We start from the raw sequence: 20,255 nt of genomic DNA on the forward strand, positions 1-20,255 counted from the left end.
TAGGCACCAAGGCCGTACTTTTGCATTGCCATACTTATGTTTGTTGTCAACATCGTGTCTAGAAAATGCCTCCACTCCAAGATGTTCATGCTCCTGTAGAGGACGAGTACGATGAAGAGGCTGACAGCGATTTCCAAGCAGATGCAGTCGGCGATGAAGATATCTCCTCCACATCCGAAGACGACCTCCCCGAACAGGATGAAACATCGCAGAGACCTCGCAAAAGACGGAAGGTAGAGAAGGTTCAGTCGGCCCCCGTCACTGAATTGGACTCAGGGGATGAGGCTACAATTAAAGAGCAAAGAGCGTCTCGCAAGAAACACCAAAAACAGGCTAATAATGAAAATGAAAGTGGTAACGAATCGGAAGGATGGCGAGCACAAACACGCGCCATGCGCACAAAGGAGAAAGAGGAACGGAGGAGAAACAAATTGGCATCCGTCAAGGGCAGCACCATCGACGTGGACAAGATATGGGAGGAGATGAACAAGCCACAACCACTGCATTCATCGAATGTGCAGCCAAACAGCCACAATGACGTTCTGGACGACAAGGCGATCGCAATCCAGTTGCCTAAAACGACAGACGGGGTCGTGGAAAAGGAGAATCTGCCAGAATTTTTTTCCGAAGAGATGATAACAATCAAGCGCACCTATAAATTTGCTGGCGAAGTGCATGTGGAAGAGAAGAATGTGCCCAAGTCTTCGGCCGAAGCGCAGCTCTGGCTAGCCCAGCAACAGTCGACAAAGGCACCCGTCCTTGAAGCTGATGGCAAGATGGTCAATAGACCGCTTCGGAGGATCTCTCGGTTTGATCCCAATTTCAGTAATCTGGCCGCATTCAAATCGTCATGGGTGAAGCAAGGTGCAGGGGCAGGACAGCATGCCGGGCCCAAACTCAATGTGGTGGAAAAGAGTAAGATGGACTGGGCTGTTCATGTGGACACTCAAGGGCTGAAAGAAGAGCTGGACATTCATGCAAAAGCAAGAGACGGCTACCTCAGTAGAATGGATTTCCTAAGGGAGGTAGAAGGTCGCAAAGAAGCAGAGGCGAGAGCGGCGAGGCTGAGAACTGCATGATTGCAGCTCTAGAATATTTGCGCTGACTGACAATACCGTTACTTAAAGTCAGGCACATATCTAATCCGGTTTGTATGAAGCATTCTACCCGCCGAGCTTCCTGGGTCTTTTTTGCTTACTCGTCCTTTCTCTCGGCGGCTGGAATTGTGAATGCTGTTGCCCTTTTCCCAATTCTTATCATTGATTGTTTCTTTCGTTCTCATTGCATTCTCACTCTCACTCTCACTTGCCTTCCCATCTCCTGTCCACAGTGCCTACTTCCATTCCTGTCGAAGCACATTCCTCCTGTCCAAAGATACAAAGATATGTGGTAGCAGCTTCAGGTACTGAGCATCTGCCCTCCTCTTCCTAACACCTCAGAAGCCTTCCGACTGATGCAAGCTGCGGTGCGAAGATGCAAACTCCGAAACCACAGGCCACAGCCTCCTCAGCGGTTCCTCATCGCCAACTCCATCCTCATCCCACCGACAGACGCAATGGTGCTAACTTTCCGAAGTACACCATAGCTACATCGCCGTTGAGCAAGGAGATACCTCAGCCCTCACCCGAGTCCCATCGTCCAAGTTTACGTGCGAGAGATTCTGTGACATCAAGAGCCAGCAGTGTGCCCTCCACCCCACTCGACGACATTCCGAGGCCTCTTTGGGACCGGACTTTTATTCGTACCGCAATCACCCCAGAAGCAACCAATCCTGACCTCTCCATTGAAGAGATTACTTCGACCAAGCTTTCACTCGACGATGAAGAGTTCTTAACCAGCTTGCCAAACAGTGAAAATAACAAGCAGGCGAAACTTGGAAGATCTTGCGGAAGAAAAGGCATCATGGATCTTTTCGAAGACAATTCAGGCCGGTGGAAGAAGATGAGAAGGACTATGAGAAAGATACCCAACGATCTCTTCGCCCGGAAGAGCCGACCGTCCACTCCCGCCACTGGCCAGATATCTCTCGACCGTCCTACTACGAATGAATCGGTGTTGCCGGAAGCAGATCTCCTTACCGAAGCCTTTGTGCCACAGCCAGCGAAATCGGTGGACAAAGGCCTTGAGGAAAAGACTGTTGAACCCCTTGTGGTATGTATATCGACCGATCTCAGACGCAAGATTGACATGGTGTATAGCAGTTGGACTATGATGGTAAGCCAAAGGAGGCAATTTCTCGCTCTGAGGAGATAATCCAAGTATGTATGAACCGCACATTACTCAATGGAAACTGATAGCAGCCAGATCTCGAGTAGGATTCGCGAAGAGCTGAAGGATAGCAGTAGGGTGCAGTCTGGAGCAGGGAACTCAATGGTATGCTTGTGTCCCTCCCGAATCAGCCTTTCTGATCAGTGCAGCAACCGCCGGCACATTTTAAAGGACCCTTCCTTAACTGCACAGCTCACAAGTCTTCGTCCAAGGGACGCATTGCTGAGAAACGTTGCTATGTTCAACCCGCTCTCCCTCCCAATTTTCCGCCACCTCGTCCTCGGCTCACAGACTTAAGAACAACTTCTGGCAGCGGCAGCGGCAGCGGCGAGGAAGCGCGACATTATACTTTCAGCACACATAGGGCGAGCAGACCGAGCTCGTCGAATGTTTCAGTTGGCCAGAAGTCAGCACAGACTATCGGTCGAACCTCCCGCCCAAGCTCGAGGCCAGGTACCACTTCTGAATCTAACCAGTCCATCAGCGGTATAACCGCTGTACAGAGACCACTCGTATTCATGGACGGAGAGGTCGCCCCTTCTGAAATACTCTGGGACCACGGTCCTGTGACGCAGCGTCCGTCCACCTCATCCACAACTCGTCCTGCCTCAAATGCTGGTTCTCGTACGATCACCCAGAACGGTGCCGAGCCTTGGACTGCACTCTCGCCTGAGATCGAGATCGGTAGAGACATTCCCAACTGGATAAAGATTCCAATATTTGTTCCGAGACGCATTGAAGCCAAGGAGACTTGCAGAGCGGCGAAACTGCACGGTTCTGCCCGCGGCGCAGCTCCACTGAGCCCTGCTGCCGAGGAGGACAACGTCAAGGGTTTTCAAGCTGAACTCAATCTTTCTGACACTGCAATATCGGACTTTTCATTTGGATCTTTGCAGGTGCAAACCTCAAACCAGTCGTTCCTCGAGAGGCAAGCTATGCTGCTAAATTGGGAAAACGAAACTTCGCCGCGACCATCGACCAGTGGCAGGGAGAGGCTGTCCCAGGTCTTTGCTAGTGCTTGGCAAGAAGGAAGCAGCAAGTTAAGACGTAAGGGATCGAAAGCGACTGATGTCTAGAAGTTCGACACCATGTTCAACTACGCTGCAAGCACAGCAAACGCAACGTCTCTTTGAGAGGGTGGGAAGACGATGGTTGTTAATAAAGTGAGCTGCGACAACCTTGGCTTGGACAGATTTTGCATTGCACAACGAGATATCACACTGTTTGGTAGCACAACGCAACATGTACGAGTATCAACAGCACTTCGCTCTCGGTTGAGCGGGAACCCTGCTTGATATAGTCGACTTTGGCTAATCAAAATGCATCGCACTGAACCGGGGTCTCTAGTTTGAACAATGCTGGATAGCAACAATCTTATTTCAAATCGTTGGTTCCTCTGATGATATGGTAGGCTCGTATTTCTTTACTTCGTCTAGTGCTCATTGAAAACGAGTCTGGTCATGCCCCCAGTAGATATATCGATTAGCAGGAGGTCAACCTCCATGTCCTCGTCCAAACAGGGGCCTTGTGCCAGCTTCTGGTAATGAAGAGTCTATAAACACGGAGAAACACCAAAAAGACAAGACGCATTGTGTACTTTTTTTTGTTATTTTATTGAGGCAAATGCTCGACTATTTATTTTTCGCTGGTCCTTTTTTCGCCGGGATATTCGATCAACGAATTCGCAAGCGACAAGCCTCGTTTAACCATGAATTCATAAACTTCGAGGACAACAAAGGTCATCATGAACAATTGACCTCCCCCCACCCCCCTCCCCCCCGATCAGTTGTGCAGATTTGGCAGTTGAGGCCTCCTTTTCTTCTTTTCCAACCCCTCAAAAAGCATTGCATCTTTATTTTCAACGGACACCATATTGGGATCTTCCGGAACTGGAGCATTTGGTGCCTCGGCCGCCCCTCAAAGCGAGATCCTCTATAGTAGGATCCTCGAATGCGAAATCCCTCAAAGTACGACACCGGCCGCGACCCTCTTGAAAATGTCCCACCCAGCAAGGAGGCCTCGGCGCTTGCGGAGTCTGGCAATAGGCCACAGACACAGCATTATAGGCCCAGTACGCTGAGTCGAGCCGCGTACGTCCAGCCAGTCACTCGCAGTGTACCGGAATGACATTCGAGGGAAAATGGAAATTGTAATCTTCGCGTACGATTTTGTCCTTGCTCGCACGCCAGCGAAGGGCAGTATCGAAGATCGAGATCAGGGACTGATGAGTGTTGATTGAGACGTCAGGTAGCTGGAAGGTGTCGGGATGGATCGGATCAGCCTCCGTCTTTGTCTCGAATTCCACGTCGTCGTTTTCTTTGGGGGGCCGAGCGGTTGTCGGGGACCGGGGAAGAAGTAGGTCGACGAAAGTATGAAGGTAGAATGCCATATCTTCGGCCTGTGCTTTGATTTTTGGCATGACATTTTCGTCAATGTGAGCCGCAAAGAATTTTTCCCTCAGGATCATCTCGAGGACGGGGTCGATGGCTGTGAAAAAAAAATCAGTATGGAAGGAAGGAGAAGGCTCGGGATACTCGGGTGCACTCACACTTCTCGAGGACCTTTTGGATGATTCCCGCGCCTTAGTTTTGATAGACGTGGCGCTCGTCAAGCGTCTGTCTCTTGAGGGCAGGGACTTGGAGGCACCACGAGTAGACGGCCGCACCGACCAAGGCACGAATAAAGTCCGTCCAGCCAATGATCTTCTCCCGCTGCATCTTTTGGTACAGGAGGCGGCCACCCCGTGGAGAACCTTCAGGGCCGAGCATTAAACGTATAAGCAGGTTGAGCTTCATGGGATATTCTGATCCGGTTTGGAGGACAAGTGGCTGAACCTTGTCGAGTCCCGACTTCAAAAACGAATCCTGGACAGCTTCCGTAATTTTGTCAAAGATCTCACGCAAATGCAGACTCAGCCGCATCAGATAATGTTGTATCGGTATGACCTCGATCAAGTAGTTGACCGACTTTCGGCAAGTCTGATGGCTTCATCTTTGGGAGCCCCTTGCCCCTCGAAATTGCGCTGGGCTTTAAGTAAAAGTAATTGTTGAGCCGTCAAACCATGAGTCAATGACTGCAGGGCATGGGACTTCTCTTGACGGGATATAGACTCCGGCTGGCGCGAGGTCTCTCCAGTTGTGATTTGCCCTCCAGGGGTGGGTTGAGCTTCAGTTGTGATTTGATTTCCAGTCGAGGATTGAGTATCAGTCCATACCGGGTTGTCATTGACCCTGGCTCTTGCTTCAAGATGCTCAGTGAGTCTCCTTTGACTGTGGGACGACAGTTTCAAGATCAAGCCAGAATCCTCCGTCTGAATGAGCTTTCCTTTTCATCTATGGCTGCATGTTGAAGGCATGAGACATTTCATGTGGTCATGGTCGGGACAAGGATGGATCTCTTCATACCTGTGAGACATACCACATATCAATCTCTCTCTCAAAAGGTCTGAGTGTGAAATATAAAGGGTGGAAGAAAATCTGTCCAGGCCCCTTAAAAGGTGTTTAAGGATTGACTTGAAAATATTCTTCGTATATAACCCATGATATATCATCGAACCGCTTAGTCATTGCGACATTCTCCACGTTCCTGATAGAACTTCACAGCCTCCTTTATTCTAGGCCTACATAGTCCTCGTTTCCACAGACGCTCAAAGAGCCAGAAAAAGATTCTCTGACTTCTCGTTTGACTCTCAGGTCTCGCTAGAAATGAGGTGGTTCGGAGAGAGAGCATTTGCTGGAGGATATTTGAAGAAAATGCGATAGACCTTGGTTCCATATTAACAGACAATCTCACGTTGAAACAATTCATGCATAGCAACGATGAAGCTGAAACTACCCAGGTACGACCTAGAAAAAGTTACACACTTGATAATATGTGGTTTTGTCACCACCTAGGTAAAGGTGTATGTAATTCAACCTTGTCCAACATCGTGGGTCTAGCATTGTTGTTACACAGGGCCACAATCGAGTTGGTCCGACTTGGTACTATTAACCAAGTAACTATAGAGGTGCAAGAGGACTGTTGTCAAGTTATCAAGTGCCTAAGATAGTCTCAAAGAAGAGATGGGCTCTTGAGGTAGTAGGTAAGAGTATCACCGATTGCAAGAAGGTCATTCATACTTTGTCTTTTCCACAAACTACCTTCCTCGGAAGACATGAGCTACAGATTGAAAACGAGCGATCATTTTCATCAAGTTCCGATCCGGTCATGATCACAAACATAAGCTGGATTGTCTCGAACAAGAGGTCCTCACAACCACCATTGACCAACCCGTCGCAAACACTCTCGTCACATTCTGCCGCAGCTTTCACTCATATCTACAAACGAGCAAGACCGACGCTCTCACCAGGGGCATGGTAGGTTGGGATCTTCATGTCCAGGGCAGCTCCGCTGTAGCCGAGATCCTCTGCAGACAAGACGGCACACTTCTCACCGATGAGCAAAGCAGTCTGTGCATGGACATTGTTAGTATTGTGCAGTGATGGAAACGAGAGGGCGTCGTTGAACGTACCGAGAAAGTGTTGCAACCGACATTGTCAGGGCAGACACTAAGGTCAGAGACCTTCAAGTTCTTGACACCATGGACGTTGAGTCTCTCATCCAAGACACCATGCTTGACAACGCTGTTGCCGTTCTTTGGGCCCATGCTGCAAGTGCCGAGGGAGTGCCAGGTAGTCTCGCAGTGTCGTTGAACCCATTTCTCGATGTGAGCAACTGTGATAACTGTTAGCACGAGACCCAGGAAAGTATCGAAGGGAAGCTGCCACTTACCATCCTCTGGCCTATATTTGATCTTGTCGGAGCGGTCTTCCTGGCAGTTGGAGTTGAGCCAGTTGGGCTGGGGGATCTTGCCGCTCTCAAGAGGAGCAGTCCAGGAACCGTGTTGGATATTGGCAGTCAGATGGTTGGGACCGGCATAGGCGTTACGAGTCGCCAAATCCATGTCGAGTGCTCGCGCGGGCGAGTCATAGGCGAACTGTGGGTGCATTGCTGTGACCTCACCAGCATAGGCTCTCATGCGACGGGCAGTCTCACGGGACTGAATGTAGCCCCATACCATGGGCGCCATGTCACGCTTGTCGTTCATGAAGCCGGCGTCAAAGTCAGGAGCATCATATGGGTCTGCTGAGGTGATGTGGGTGAAACCACGAGAGAAGGGGTATTCCAAGAAGTGGAACATGGTGAAGAATTTTCCAGGAGGCATGTCCATGTGGTCACCGAACCAGCCAGCAATGACTGAGTAGTGCATCACAGGCTTGTCAGGCTTGTTCTTGAAGTAGCTCTCCCATCCACTGGGGCTGAAGTCTGGTGTGGGCCAACTCTTCATCTCCTCGAGTTCTTCCTCCGTGGGTCGCGACTTTACACCAGCCTCGATACCGTTAGTGGCCAAGGGACCGGTACCCTTCAGGTTCCATTCCTCAAAGACAGCCTTTTGGACTTCAGGGTCACCTCGGACAAAGTCATCAAAGGACTCTGTGTCTGGTGTGGCACGGAAGGTGGAGAAGGTGAGATAGTGGTCTTGGAAGTTGAGACCAACACCTGGGAGATCGACGACAGGCTTAACACCGGCCTTTCTGAGCTTCTCTGGGTCACCGATACCAGATCGTTGAAGCACAAGAGGAGAGCTGAGAGTACCGCAGCTGACGATGACCAGCTTGCGGGCCTTGAAGAAGCGACGAGGCATGTCTTTGCCACCGACAGGCTTGGTTGGGACAGTGAGGACACCAACTGCGGTGCCATTCTCAATCACAACTCTGTCGACCTTGGTGTTGCATTGAAGATGGAGGTTCTGGTACTTGGCACGAGTAGCATGGATGTAGGCATGAGCAGCATCAGATCGTCGACCGGTGTCTCGGTTGATCCATTTAAGCCAGTGCTCGGCACCATGACCAGTGACAAGATCCTGAAGATCATCTGTGACTGGGAAACCCAAGCTCTCAGCGGCACGGAGGAAGTCTTGCATGATTGGGTAGCAGTAGTTGCCGAAAGAGACCTTGATCGGGCCTTCGAAGCCATGGATGTCTCGGTTGTTGCAGGCACGTTGGTAGGTCTCGTGTTTCTTCATAAGGGGAATCAACTCCTTGGTGGTCCAGCCCTTCATCTTAAAGTCGTCGTAATCACTAGCTGACGCCCTGGTGTACATCATGAAGTTGATGGAGCTGCCACCACCCAGGATATGGGCACAAGGGACAACAGCTCGACGGCCATCAAGCCACTCGGATGGTCTCGAGTAATAGAAGGTCGCTGTCTTGGAATCCAGCTTCATGTTCCTGGGGTAGATACCAGGGCGGTAGACCCAAGGATTGTTGAGGTTGCTCTCTCCAGCCTCAACCAAGAGGACCTGGAGGTTGTGGTCCAGGTTGGCAAGACCTAGATGGTGTCAGTCGTCGTCAGGGTGTACCTACACGCTCTATACTCACGTCCAGCAGGAACACATCCTGAACTGCCACCTCCGCACACGATGATATCAACCTCGTCAGGGACAGTCATGATTGCAACAGGGTGAGTATTGACACAACAAGAAACAGTGAGGATATGCTTTGCTCTACCAGGAGCAGGCTGAAGAAGAGAAAGAGAACAACAGGAGATCGATATCTCACATTATATATCTTGCGAGGTAGAGTTCCTCTCCACCTTCGGCAGGAAGGAGGGAGGGGGTGTCTGCATGACGGGGCACTGAAGTGAGGAGGTCCTGGGCTGTGTACTTGGATACCCTGGTAAGCTGATCATCCCTGATGGAGCTACGACAGGGTATTGATTCGATATAACTGCGGGGTTTCGCCCAGACGTCAACAGCTTTCGAAGAAAATATGGGTGCCAGAGTAAAAGTACAGGCCGTATTGATTCAAGATAGGCCGAGGTGCGTCTTAGCGAGAGGGTGAGCTTTCGAGATACATGGATACCACAGCTTTCGCCCCGTCGAGACGGTATCGAGGCGGCAAACGAGCTGCGGCTTGGGCGACTAGTGAGACAGTAACATGGTGGTCCTTGCAGCTATGCCGACCAGGATTGAATGCACCCATCAATGCTCTCTAGAAAGCTAGTGCCAGCGAATGCGTGAGGCAAATAAGCTAGCTCCAGCGAGCCATATTGCAAGGAGGGGTCCTGCGTACTCATAACGATGGCGCTTGAAAAAATGTCTCGAGTCAGTAGATGGTAGCAGACCAGTACACAGTGCCGCTGCCAACGTCTCATGGCCTGACGGGTAAACCTAGTCTGGAGATGATTTCCTTGCTGTAGGAGAAAGCATCTGAAGGGCAACGTCAAAGCGTACCTTTGCAAGCCACCCACCGGACCAGGCGGCTATGACGCCTCAACCGGCCGGTTAAGATCCCCCTTCCTAGCGACGCAACAGACGCGGGGGTGGGAGATAATGGGCCAAAGCATGGCGTCGTCGTAGTCAGAATGGAGACGGTGGTGGAAAAAGATGCTCTGCCGAAAGAAGCGAATGGCTGCTGATTGGAATAACAAAGTGCCCTCTTTGGATTGCGGGGGAATATTGGACTAGTCTCGTTTCGGAACCGCAACGATGATGGAGAGCTGGACCTGCACTTGTGCAGGTCATACTCCGTAGAGCCTATGATACAAAGATAGACCGACGGACCATACACGATGTATGTTGCTCCATGCATTGGCTGGCGTCATCCAGTAAGGCAATTCATCGCTGATTTCTCGCTCCCCAGAACCATGAAATCGGTGGGGAATCTTCTCCACGGAAGCCCAGGATCAGAAATCACCAAGCGCCTTGACGAGAACGCTTCACTGTGTCTCGAGTTTGCTGTAGCATTGGCTCACCTGATTTCCATCCCCCTCTCGAAACAAGATGAGATGCATTCGGCACATCCGGTACGAAGACACGTCGCCCCATCCACACTACTCGGACTACTGAGGTCTCTCGAAGCCCCGAGTCCGTTCTGGCGTTAATAGCCAGAAGTGTTCCAGAGAGTATCATGCTAGACCTTCGCAAGACCATCTGCTAGCCCCACGTACCCTGATACATGCCCTTTTTTCTGGACCAAGTTCCTGTAAGCGCTGGTGGTAATGTCTGGCGACGCGTAAAAATTGAATGTATGCATATGCGGAGCCGGTCTCGCCAGAATTTAACCCGAGACGGCATTGACGGCCTTTCTCCGCATCTAATGAGGCCTCTGCATAGCATCGCTGATCCCTGTTGACCGGTACCCCTGCACATTGTTCTGAGTTTATTGCTTTTATCGTCCATTCATCTCAACGCGTATGTTGTTGGTGCTGCCGGTCATAAATCAAGTGCCGTAGCTCTTCTGTCGCGACTTCGATTTCGAGAATCTGGCCAATGCCTCGCCTCCAGGCATCCTGCAGCCCGAAAAGTTCCGCCTTGTGTGCCTCCTGGGTGACCTTGCGACTCTTGTTGATATCGTCTGTTTCAGATTTGAGTCTAGCCAACGTGCGCTCCAGAGCCTTGAGCATCTCTTCGCTGCGGTCGTTGCTGACGAGCCAAGCGTTCTTGCCATACTCGTCCAAGAGTTGCAGATTGTCCTGTCTCCCCGAGAGAAAGGTGCTTGCAACATACGCTTGCCGTAGCGCACATCGCTTAGCCTGCACATCCAGGTCTGCGACGTCCTCATTTTCAGGTGCTTCATATCTTCCCATGTCAATCCCTCCCTGCATCGGCTGACCTACGGCGACCCGCTCGAGTTCCTTTGACATCAATTCGGAGAACTTAGTCTCATGAAGAGGGGGGAGGGAGGGATGCGGCGTCGTGAGATAGTCTGCAGGTAATTCTTTGTCGATCAGCACTCTGGCTCTCTCCTTCTGAGCGGCTGTAGGCTCTGGATCGATGTCTGCGGAATAGTCAGTAAAGATGTGACACACCCCGGAATGCGTATCACTCACAAGCCAGTGATTCGTTAGACTCCAGTACCAAAGACATGGTGAACTAAACTAAGTCCTAGCTCTCAATGGCAATTCTTGCGTGGTCTCTGCTGTCGTTACAGGTTCCAGGGCGCAGATTCCCAAGGTCGATCGAACAATTTTTGCCAAGATATCTCTTTCACGGTTGCGGTCCTGAAGAGGGCAGGTCAGGCGAAACGTTTTTCCTTTCTCTGTGTGTATCCCTGCTGCTTACCTAAGGTAACTTTCTGATGTACACCAGAGCATCCGCTGCTTCTGACTAGATTTTCATTCTGCTCAGTTAACAAAGTCCTCATTCCCTTTTTTCCCTAGAGCTCCAAAGACTTGTAAGCCTATTTATCGGCACTCCAAAGCAGGAGGAATGATCGCTCTCTTCCGAAAGATTCCATCTGAATCCCGATGTCCCCGAAAATCAGACCAGGGTTTGCTAATGATGACTCCAGTCGTGAGCAGCGCAGCATGGCGAGCCCAGGCTACTAGAGAATGGCACGGAGGGCTTATGCTCTACCTGACATTTCTCTGAAAACCGTCCACTCCCCGCATTGCTGTACTGATACTATAGAACCTTGCTTGACTGTATCTACTTCTGACCATGCCCTCAATCGACCAGCACGTCTTTGACACAGGCCTTCTGGCGTGTCCTTCATTCCTATTGGACGCATTATATCACTGACCTAGCAAACCTCGGGCTTTGGAGGACTTCAATCCGAGCACTTGCTCCTTGTGGACTACTTGACTGTGATCTGTCAATAATCGAAAATGACAAGGGACTCTAAGTCACGATCCTTGGGCGGCCACTGTCTGTCTGCAATAGACCTACACTGCGATATTCTAACTGTAAAGTCACACCATGCTCTGAAATAGCTGATATGTCACACTGGAACTAGTGAAATGTTGTTGGCACCTACTTCACTTAAATTCGGCTGTGGTTATATTAATCTCCAGCGTCGTAGTAACCCCTAGTTATTATTGCGTCTAGAAAATGCAGGTCGAAATGATTTATGCCTCGTATACTCGGTACTATACCCCTCGATCACTGTAAGGCAGCAAATTCGGAATCCATCGGTCCCCCATCACAAGTTGAGAGTATGCCTCCATTGCTGATCCTGATACTATATGCAAGATATAGGTAGGAACTACTTGAACCTTTTAATTGAGGGAGAAAGGGGACCTCTACTGTGATATGCAAGTTACAGCATGTAGGTAATTCCTCTAGTCCCTATAGTATGGAGGCTATAAGAGTGATATTGTCGCCCAATTTTCTCTGTTAAATCATGAGGACTCTCATGTAGCCGGGATCGCACAGAATAGGAGGCAAAGCCTTCTCCACGGCGAACGAGTCTCATAAACACAGGGAGAACGTCACCCTAGCCTCTTTCCGGGCCTATTATGGTATTTATTTACACAAAGACATCGACCGCCCCGGGACGATTCTCCACGCGGGCCTTTGCCGTCTTCCATGCGTGGTGGGGAAGCTCCATTTGAGCCCGTGTCCAAGGACGCGCCATTAACGCCTCCGATGTCATGGTGTTTGAGCCTCTGTGCAAGTCGCCTTCTTTGCCATGCCTAGTCTGTGTATGATGGACATTGCACATCGCAGATTTCACGGCTTCATCGAATCACCGTCAAACGCACCGTGGCTATATCCCCGGCCTCACGAATCTTTGGACCACAAGAATCGGCCACCTTCATTGGGCATTGGAATATCCAAAGAAATCACAAGTGGTATCGATCTGTTTTGACCCTTGTTCCCCTTTGAGGTCATTGTTGGGCCCCTGGCGCCACCTGGATAGCTGCAATACGTGCCTTGATTTTGGAACGAGGTCATTGTTGGATCATGCTTGTCTGCGCTCGACAACAAGTAATTACTACTCCTAGTACTCTGTCCAATACAATAACCTTACCTCTATGATCAAACAATAGATACTGCCTTTCTCGTACCCCGAATACGCGGTGTCAATGTGTCGTGGAAATTCCCTAGTGCTGTTATCGAACCCGCCACCGCGCATGGATTGTCTCACTTGCTGAGGCACAGCCACTTATTAAAAATACAGTGACTTACGGAGTACCAAGTGTCGTATTACCCGAATGGCATCATACGAAATCCGACCCTCTGGCGAAGATTCATCTTCTGGTTCAGGATATTCCACAACATCGACCCTTGTGCCTGAGTTTCACTCTTCGTCGAATGAAGCCCGTCGACGGAATTTCGTGCGAGAGCCCCAAGGCACCGGCTCGTGCGACGACAATACACCCGAAGAACTAGAACAAGTGTCACTCGTGCAGAGGAGGAACTCCGTCTTTCTCGAGGTCGGACTCGGGGGCGACGATGCGATTGTGGACACAAAGCTAAAGCAAACCAACACCACCCGACCGAGACTGCAAGTTCGTTTCCGGAGTAAAATCGACGTCTTCGAGCCAGATCCTCCTGCTTCGACCCGGGACAGTTCGTGCCCGCGCGACAGAGACAAACCACGAGAAATGCCTTTCTTCATCCCTACGCTGTCGAGACTACTATTTTTGGCGTTCGTGGTCATCCTCGTTACGCAGAGCCTCCACACGACACCGATATTGAAAGCGGATGCGAATCCCGTGGGAACGAGAAGAGATGGGTCATTGAGGGGAGACAACCTGCGACAAGGAAAGAGAGCACTGCCAGATGCGAATGTGAAAAGAGACGACAGTCCCACGGTCGTATGTAAGAGGTGGGCAGGGCAGAGTGCTCTCGTCAATGGGACCTTATACTACTATGGAGGCAGATCCACGACGACCGCCGACCAGACTAGCAATGAATGGAGTAAGTTGCTCAACCGTCGTCACGGGCTTTCTGATGCTGACAATCCGACGCAGACAACGATCTGATCGCGATCGACTTGACCAAGTCATGGCAGATTGGAACGCCTTCGATATCGGGACTACCAATCCCCAGCGGTCCTCCGGCCGTCTCACTAGGCTACCTGTGGAACTCCTACGACTCACTCTACCTCTACGGCGGCGAATTCTCAGACACTCCAGCAGAATCGCCTGTGCCGTTCTCCACCTGGTCCTACGACATCTCTTCCTCGTCTTGGACCGAACAATCTGACCCCAAAACGAGTTCTGGCGACAACTCCGAACCGGCAAACCAAGCAGTCCAACGCGCCGCCGAAGGGGCAGGAGTTTCTGTGCCCAACATCGGCCGGGGCTTCTACTTTGGCGGCCATCTCGACGGCTACACGACCCCCGGCTGGTCTCAGTCAATCGCTCGGGTCTACATCAAAGGCCTCCTCGAGTACACATTCCCAGGATACACCAACGACGCCGTCTCCAATTCCGGCACGGCAGGCTCGTCGGGCATATACCGCAACATCACCCAGGGCGGCGTGCAGGACACGAGTGGGTTCCCAGAGCGTGCAGACGGCGTTCTCGTCTACGTGCCGGGGTACTCGAAGCAAGGCATCATTATCGGTCTGGCCGGCGGGACCAACGCGACCTTCACCCAGATGAACGTCATCGACGTATACGACATCGCCACGTCGCAGTGGTACAAGCAGGCCACCAGCGGGCCTACCCCCGAGATACGCGTCAACCCCTGCGCCATCGCCGTGTCCGCGCCCGACGGCACGTCGACGCAGGTGCACATGTACGGAGGCCAGAACCTCGTCCCCTACGGCGAACAAATCCAGTACGACGACATGTGGATCCTGACCATCCCGTCCTTCACGTGGATCAAGGTCGACACGTCGAACCAGGCCACGCCGGGCCCCCGGGCGGGACACACATGCAACGTGTGGAACGCGCAGATGGTCGTGGTGGGCGGGTACGTCGGGCAAGACCTGAGCTGCGACAGTCCGGGAGTGTACGTGTTCAACACGAGCAGTCTGAGCTGGCAGAACGGCTATGTCGCGCTCAACGCCAAGGACGACCTGAACCGGCAGGAGAGCCAACGCGACGACGCCGCCGCCTTGCAAGGGAGCTACGGCTACGCCGTCCCTGCGGCCGTGCAGAGCGTCGTGGGCGGAAACGCAGTCGGCGCGGCGACGGTGACCCAGCCAGCGCAGACGGCGACTCAAGGGCCCCTCGCGACCGGACAACCTTTGACCTACAGCGTCACCGCGGCCCCGGGCGCGAGCGGGACGAGCAGTCCGGCGAGTGGCGGCGGCGGGTCAGGGGGGTCTGGAGACGGGAGCAATTCCTCGAGCGGCGGAGGTGGAGGCACAAACGTCGGCGCCATCGTCGCCGGTGTCATCGCGGGCCTGTTCGCCGTTCTGGCCGCCTACCTGGGCTTTTGTGTCTGGCTGTACCGCAAGCAGCTCCGGATCTACAAGAACCACGTGGACATGACCCAGCGGCAGCATCTGTCTGGGGACCCACGCTACATCGGCGCAGGCGCAGGTGTCGGCGGCGCCGCAAGTCAAAAGTACTCGGACAAGAGCCAGTCGGACAGCCGAAACAGCGCGGACGACCGCTCCGGCGACGCGAGCACGACGGGCGCGCGCTCGGCGAGGGCGAACCAACTCAATAGCAACAACCCTTACCGAAACGTGGCGGGAGGTGCGGGAAGTGCCACGGCGGCGAGCAGTACGGAGGACCTGATGGCTGGACAAGAGCCGAGCTTCCTGGGGGTCGTGTTGAACCCGAGAAGGAGCTTGAGGGTCGTGAACAGGGATTGATCGATGTTTTGGCGTCTTCGAATTGACAAACCCCCTGGATTTTGTGTATATGAGCGAGCGTGAGCTTTCTTTTTATTTATGATTGATTATGACCTTGTGCTTTTTACACACATTTGTCTGGCTGGGTCTCGCAAGCGGGAAAACTGATAAAAAGAGGCAAAGTTGGTTTTAATAGGTAGTTATACCTCCGCACATATATAAAGGATAATGTATATGCATGGAATCTCTCACTCTCTCACTGCCCATCGCCTGCTTACAGCTACGAGTTTGGCAGGCCACCTCTTCAAATATGCTAGGGGTATCTTGTGTTATGTCTGCTTGTAGAACTCGAAGATGGCTCGAAAAGGGGTTGGCGTATCGACAGGGTCTACCATGGTGATGCAGCTGTGTAGAGTCTCGACAATATGCAGAGGTACGTCGCGGTTAACTTTCAATAATGACAAAGTCTTCAATCAATACGGTCTGAGCGGGAACTCGGCAAAGTCAAGATTGAACACTGGAAGGCGTCATCGCAGTCAGTATCAGGTCAAGATGTCTGGACAAGTTCGAGAGATGCGCAGTTATGCCCCTGGGAGCGTGGGCCTTGTGGCAGACTTACTTTCTTCAAAAGCCCCAAAAGCTTCGTCAAAGTCCTCGTCGACGTGAGTTTCTGTCCGATCGTTGTTTCGAAGTGATTCAAAATGAAGGTATGACACTATCGGCTCTCCAAGAGAAGCTTCATCTGGATTTCGGGCGTGATAGTCCGAGGCCGCCAGGATGCCGCCATGGTCTGTGGCCAGACCTGATGTTTCCATCGCCACATGAGTCATGGCCTTGGGTATGGCAGCGTGTTCCGATTGCGATCGGGGCTCCGGGCGATGAATGTCTCGGGCTTGCCTCTCGTTAAGCCTGTGAGCCACGTGTTGTTTCGGGGTGGCGTTGTCTGACAGTCGTAGAGCATTATCCATCTCGCGCTCCATGGTCTTTTTGTACAGTCTCGTCAGCATTTGATCTGTATGCCTGGCGATCTTACTCTCATCCTTGATGGCTCTGCAGGCGGAAATGATCCTGAGTACTCCAGCCTTGGCCTCGCTTGCTGTCTTACTGTATGGTTGACAAGTCGGTGCAATGCACAAGATACTGCCGGCTGTGAAGAGGTGCATAAGCACAAACGACTGAGCAAGGTGACCCTCGAACTCAGCTACGGGAACTCGTGACATGCGTAAGGCCGCCTGTACGGACGCCCCCAGCGAGTCAGGGACGTCACTGATTGCAATATTTTCGATACTCTCTTCTGCTGGGATGGAGATTCGAAGTTTCAACAGGGGTCGACGGGCCCATACACTGGCCGCATCGTACAGGAGCTGCAGGATAAACCCCTGCAGTCCAAGTTTTCTTCTGATATTCTTCTCTTCCGGGTTGCACCGATCAAGTTCAAGAACATTCCATGGATCATCTGCCGCCCACTGGGAAGGTTTAAAAACGGCAGGGAGATTCTCATGCCATTGCTCTAACATGACTTCTGTGCTGTTCACGACCCGAATGAGCGTCTTCAAATCCTGCACAGTGACTGGGCTTTGTAGCTGGAGAACCTTGAAACTTTCCAAAGTATGTCGGATGATATGGTACAACTCAAACTTCAAAGTGTGGTAGGTCAAAAATGTCACTTTCCGATGACTTTCCTGTAAAATCGCAAGTCTAGCTGTATCAGGAGGGAGTTCCGTATCGTCCAGGTCTGTCAGCTTCTTGAACTGTGCGAATGCAGGATCTAGCGTTGCTGGACGCCCAAAGATCATCGATGAAAATTGGTCAGACACAACCAGATGGTTCCAACAGCGATTGCTGACCTCACGGGCGATCTCACCGCCTGAACTCTTCGCTTTATCACAATGAAGAGCCAGCGCATATGCTGTTCTCGCAGATACACCAGACACGTTCCAGGCAAAATTTGACGAGCCAAAGTAGACATGGTAGTTTCCCAATAACATGCAAATCTGGTATGCTTCAATTTTTGACTCCAACAAGACTTCGTAGAAGTGTGAGCTCATCAGCAACATCAATTCTGAGCTCAAGGATGCAGCTGTTGCCGAATATTCATGCAATAACTGGTGTCCTTTCCAAGTCTTGTCATGTTCCACACAGCGCAGGCCTAGAACTGCCACCATGATGATGAGAAGAACGTCACATAACTCCTCTGGCGCCCATGTCGTACGCCGAAGGATGTTTTGTGCACGACTGACAAATGATGATGGGTGGAAGAGCATAATGTACCAATGAAACCTATCGAAGTAGGCGTCCACCGCGACTGGCAAGAAGTCTTGACAGGGTAATGGCGTCGAAATGTGGTGAGGAGCCTGAGGATCTAAGGTAGCTCGTCCAGGGTCACCCGGGATGGTACCGCTGGCCGGGGAATCACTATCATCGTCTTCTCCGAGAATGATTTTCGCAAAACTCATTGTAGAGTCGTTCGCGCCGTACTGCCGTCCTTCCTCGGGGCTTGCGTCGGATCGAGTCACCATGTCTGGGCTACCATCGAAAGAGCGGAAGGAGCCAGATGTTTGAGCGAGATCACCAGTTGAACTATAACTTGCTTGCAATGGTATGCGTGGCGTGCCATGCTGTGAAATCAGGGGAATACTCGATAGGCCTTCCATTCTGGCCCGGCGACTTGCTTCGTGATTAAAGGACCTCTTGCGCTTGAGAGGACTCTCCTGTGTTGAAGATTGTGGCTCGCATCTTGCCCCTGCTCTGACGCATAAAGTGCAGGGTTTCTCGACATCACACTAGATTCTATGGTCAGTACGTGAAGGTGACAACAGCGACAAAAGTGGCACATACTCTCAATTTTTGCCTGCGGCATCGATCACAGGCCCATGCAGGTCTGCTGGATCGCTGTGTCTGATCCATACACCAGGCACGAAATTTTCGAATTATTCACACTTCATTAGGCGGTGGAGTTCAATCGAAGAATAAAGGGCATGATGGGCTGCTGGATATAGACTGGAGGCGATGGCGAGGCATTGTTGGCGAGTCGAGGCCGCCGGCAGTTGCTGGGAAAGCCCGGATTTCCAAGGCTAACCGAGGCCTATTTTCAACTAGAGAGCCTTGGGAGCTGCCGCCAAGTTTCTGACCTTATAGGCGCATGAAAGCCGAAGGTGAGCCTAGACTGCGGGGAAGAGCACATCGAACCACTCCAGCTTGACCCTAGTTCCCTTCTATCTTACATTACACGAAAAAGTGAATAAAACCACTACATTACTTTTGACCCCTCCTTCCTTCTGGCTTATTCTGACATCTCTGCAGACCGGCGATGACGAGCAGTAGGAGTGCTATCTAAAAAGCCAGTACATTTCAAGATACCCTATAGTTGTCTCCAGGTGATAGCCAATTGACAACAAACCGACTGATTCACGTTAATGCCCTGGATACCCCGAGTCCTGTTTCCTCAAAGTGTGTACCTGAACCCGTCCAATCCTTCAATCACTTTACCTCCGTTCATCGCTCTCTTGTTCGCTCGGTTGAATTTCCAGCTCAACCATGCGACAATGAGGACAATCAACGCGTCCGCAATCAAACAAGTCAAGATGCCGGGACGGTAGTTTGGGGCGTCTTGTGCACGGAAAACTGTCGTACCAATGATACCACCAATGCTGCCACCTCCCACGAGAGTTGCCGATGTCAATGCTCGCTTCCATTGTCCTCGGATATTGTTACTGAGTAGACTTGTCAGCACGCAGCCTTACTGCTCAAATGAAGGAGAAACTCTCGACCTACCCTTGATAAGTGATCAAAGCTGGACAGTTGGCGTTGCCTGAGGTTCGACGTTAGTTGTTACTGTCCGACGGCTGGCACTGATACTACTCACATGCAGCGGTGGCCAAAAAGACGCCAAAGTAACGAACACCCGCGGTTTTGACGTAGCCCAAAAGGCCCAAGCCGACAATGCCTAACAAGATTCAGTCAATGCAACAGAGGGACAAAGATGCACATCATACCCATGAGAGCATTTCCAACCACGATCGGACCCCGGAGTCGCCACTTGTCTGAGAAGTACGACTCGACGTACATGATTATTGCAGCAGCAACGTACGGGGGTGCAGTCAGACACTGGGCCGCGGCCACAGAAAAGCCCATGCCGTCTCGAAGAATGATGGGCAGGAAGTAAGCGATGGCGTACGTGTTGGTGGTGGTCAACATATACAGCCAGGCAAAGGCCCAAACCTTGCTGTCTAAGGCATTCTTGAGGTATTTGCCGACAGAAAACTTGTCCGGGTATGTGTCAGATCGGTCTTGCTCAATCCGTGCGACGACGAAGGCTGCTTCTTCTTCATTGAGAAAGTGCCAGGACTTGGGAGACTCCTCTGGGAAGTCGACGATGATGAAGTAAGCTCCAATTGCGAGTGCGCATGTCAGAATACCCTCTATCTGAGAGAAGTCAATCAAATAATACACTTCCATGCATCACAG

At 51.6% G+C, this 20,255-nt stretch overlaps 7 protein-coding genes across 7 annotated transcripts; 3 read left to right on the forward strand and 4 right to left on the reverse strand.

Moving 5' to 3' along the window:
- Positions 1-65: 65 nt before the first annotated feature.
- Positions 66-1,079, forward strand: PV06_04902 (uncharacterized protein; the record flags this gene model as incomplete). The annotated part of the gene is made up of 1 exon (XM_016405852.1): positions 66-1,079. The coding sequence occupies one exon, from the start codon at positions 66-68 to the stop codon at positions 1,077-1,079; it is 1,014 nt and encodes a 337-aa protein (XP_016264058.1).
- A 394-nt stretch (positions 1,080-1,473) lies between these two features.
- On the forward strand, positions 1,474-3,638 carry PV06_04903 (uncharacterized protein; the record flags this gene model as incomplete). The annotated part of the gene is made up of 4 exons (XM_016405853.1): positions 1,474-2,151; positions 2,199-2,258; positions 2,305-2,373; positions 2,418-3,638. 4 exons carry the CDS (start codon positions 1,474-1,476, stop codon positions 3,342-3,344), a joined length of 1,734 nt encoding a protein of 577 aa, XP_016264059.1. The 3' UTR covers positions 3,345-3,638.
- Positions 3,639-4,098: 460 nt separating this feature from the next.
- On the reverse strand, positions 4,099-5,189 carry PV06_04904 (uncharacterized protein; the record flags this gene model as incomplete). The annotated part of the gene is made up of 3 exons (XM_016405854.1): positions 4,099-4,755; positions 4,817-4,849; positions 4,934-5,189. 3 exons carry the CDS (start codon positions 5,187-5,189, stop codon positions 4,373-4,375), a joined length of 672 nt encoding a protein of 223 aa, XP_016264060.1. The 3' UTR covers positions 4,099-4,372.
- Positions 5,190-6,584: 1,395 nt separating this feature from the next.
- Positions 6,585-8,757, reverse strand: PV06_04905 (uncharacterized protein; the record flags this gene model as incomplete). Its single annotated transcript, XM_016405855.1, has 4 exons — positions 6,585-6,716; positions 6,779-6,981; positions 7,039-8,637; positions 8,688-8,757. 4 exons carry the CDS (start codon positions 8,755-8,757, stop codon positions 6,585-6,587), a joined length of 2,004 nt encoding a protein of 667 aa, XP_016264061.1.
- Positions 8,758-10,494: 1,737 nt separating this feature from the next.
- Positions 10,495-11,176, reverse strand: PV06_04906 (uncharacterized protein; the record flags this gene model as incomplete). The annotated part of the gene is made up of 2 exons (XM_016405856.1): positions 10,495-11,087; positions 11,140-11,176. 2 exons carry the CDS (start codon positions 11,174-11,176, stop codon positions 10,495-10,497), a joined length of 630 nt encoding a protein of 209 aa, XP_016264062.1.
- Positions 11,177-12,980: 1,804 nt separating this feature from the next.
- On the forward strand, positions 12,981-16,033 carry PV06_04907 (uncharacterized protein). The gene is made up of 2 exons (XM_016405857.1): positions 12,981-13,954; positions 14,008-16,033. Exons 1-2 carry the CDS (start codon positions 13,246-13,248, stop codon positions 15,807-15,809), a joined length of 2,511 nt encoding a protein of 836 aa, XP_016264063.1. The 5' UTR covers positions 12,981-13,245; the 3' UTR covers positions 15,810-16,033.
- Positions 16,023-18,442, reverse strand: PV06_04908 (uncharacterized protein; the record flags this gene model as incomplete). Its single annotated transcript, XM_016405858.1, has 2 exons — positions 16,023-16,305; positions 16,408-18,442. 2 exons carry the CDS (start codon positions 18,440-18,442, stop codon positions 16,262-16,264), a joined length of 2,079 nt encoding a protein of 692 aa, XP_016264064.1. The 3' UTR covers positions 16,023-16,261.
- Positions 18,443-20,255: the final 1,813 nt, after the last annotated feature.

The sequence above is a fragment of the Exophiala oligosperma genome (genome assembly GCF_000835515.1).
Source record: "Exophiala oligosperma strain CBS 72588 unplaced genomic scaffold supercont1.4, whole genome shotgun sequence".
Lineage (NCBI taxonomy): Eukaryota > Fungi > Ascomycota > Eurotiomycetes > Chaetothyriales > Herpotrichiellaceae > Exophiala > Exophiala oligosperma.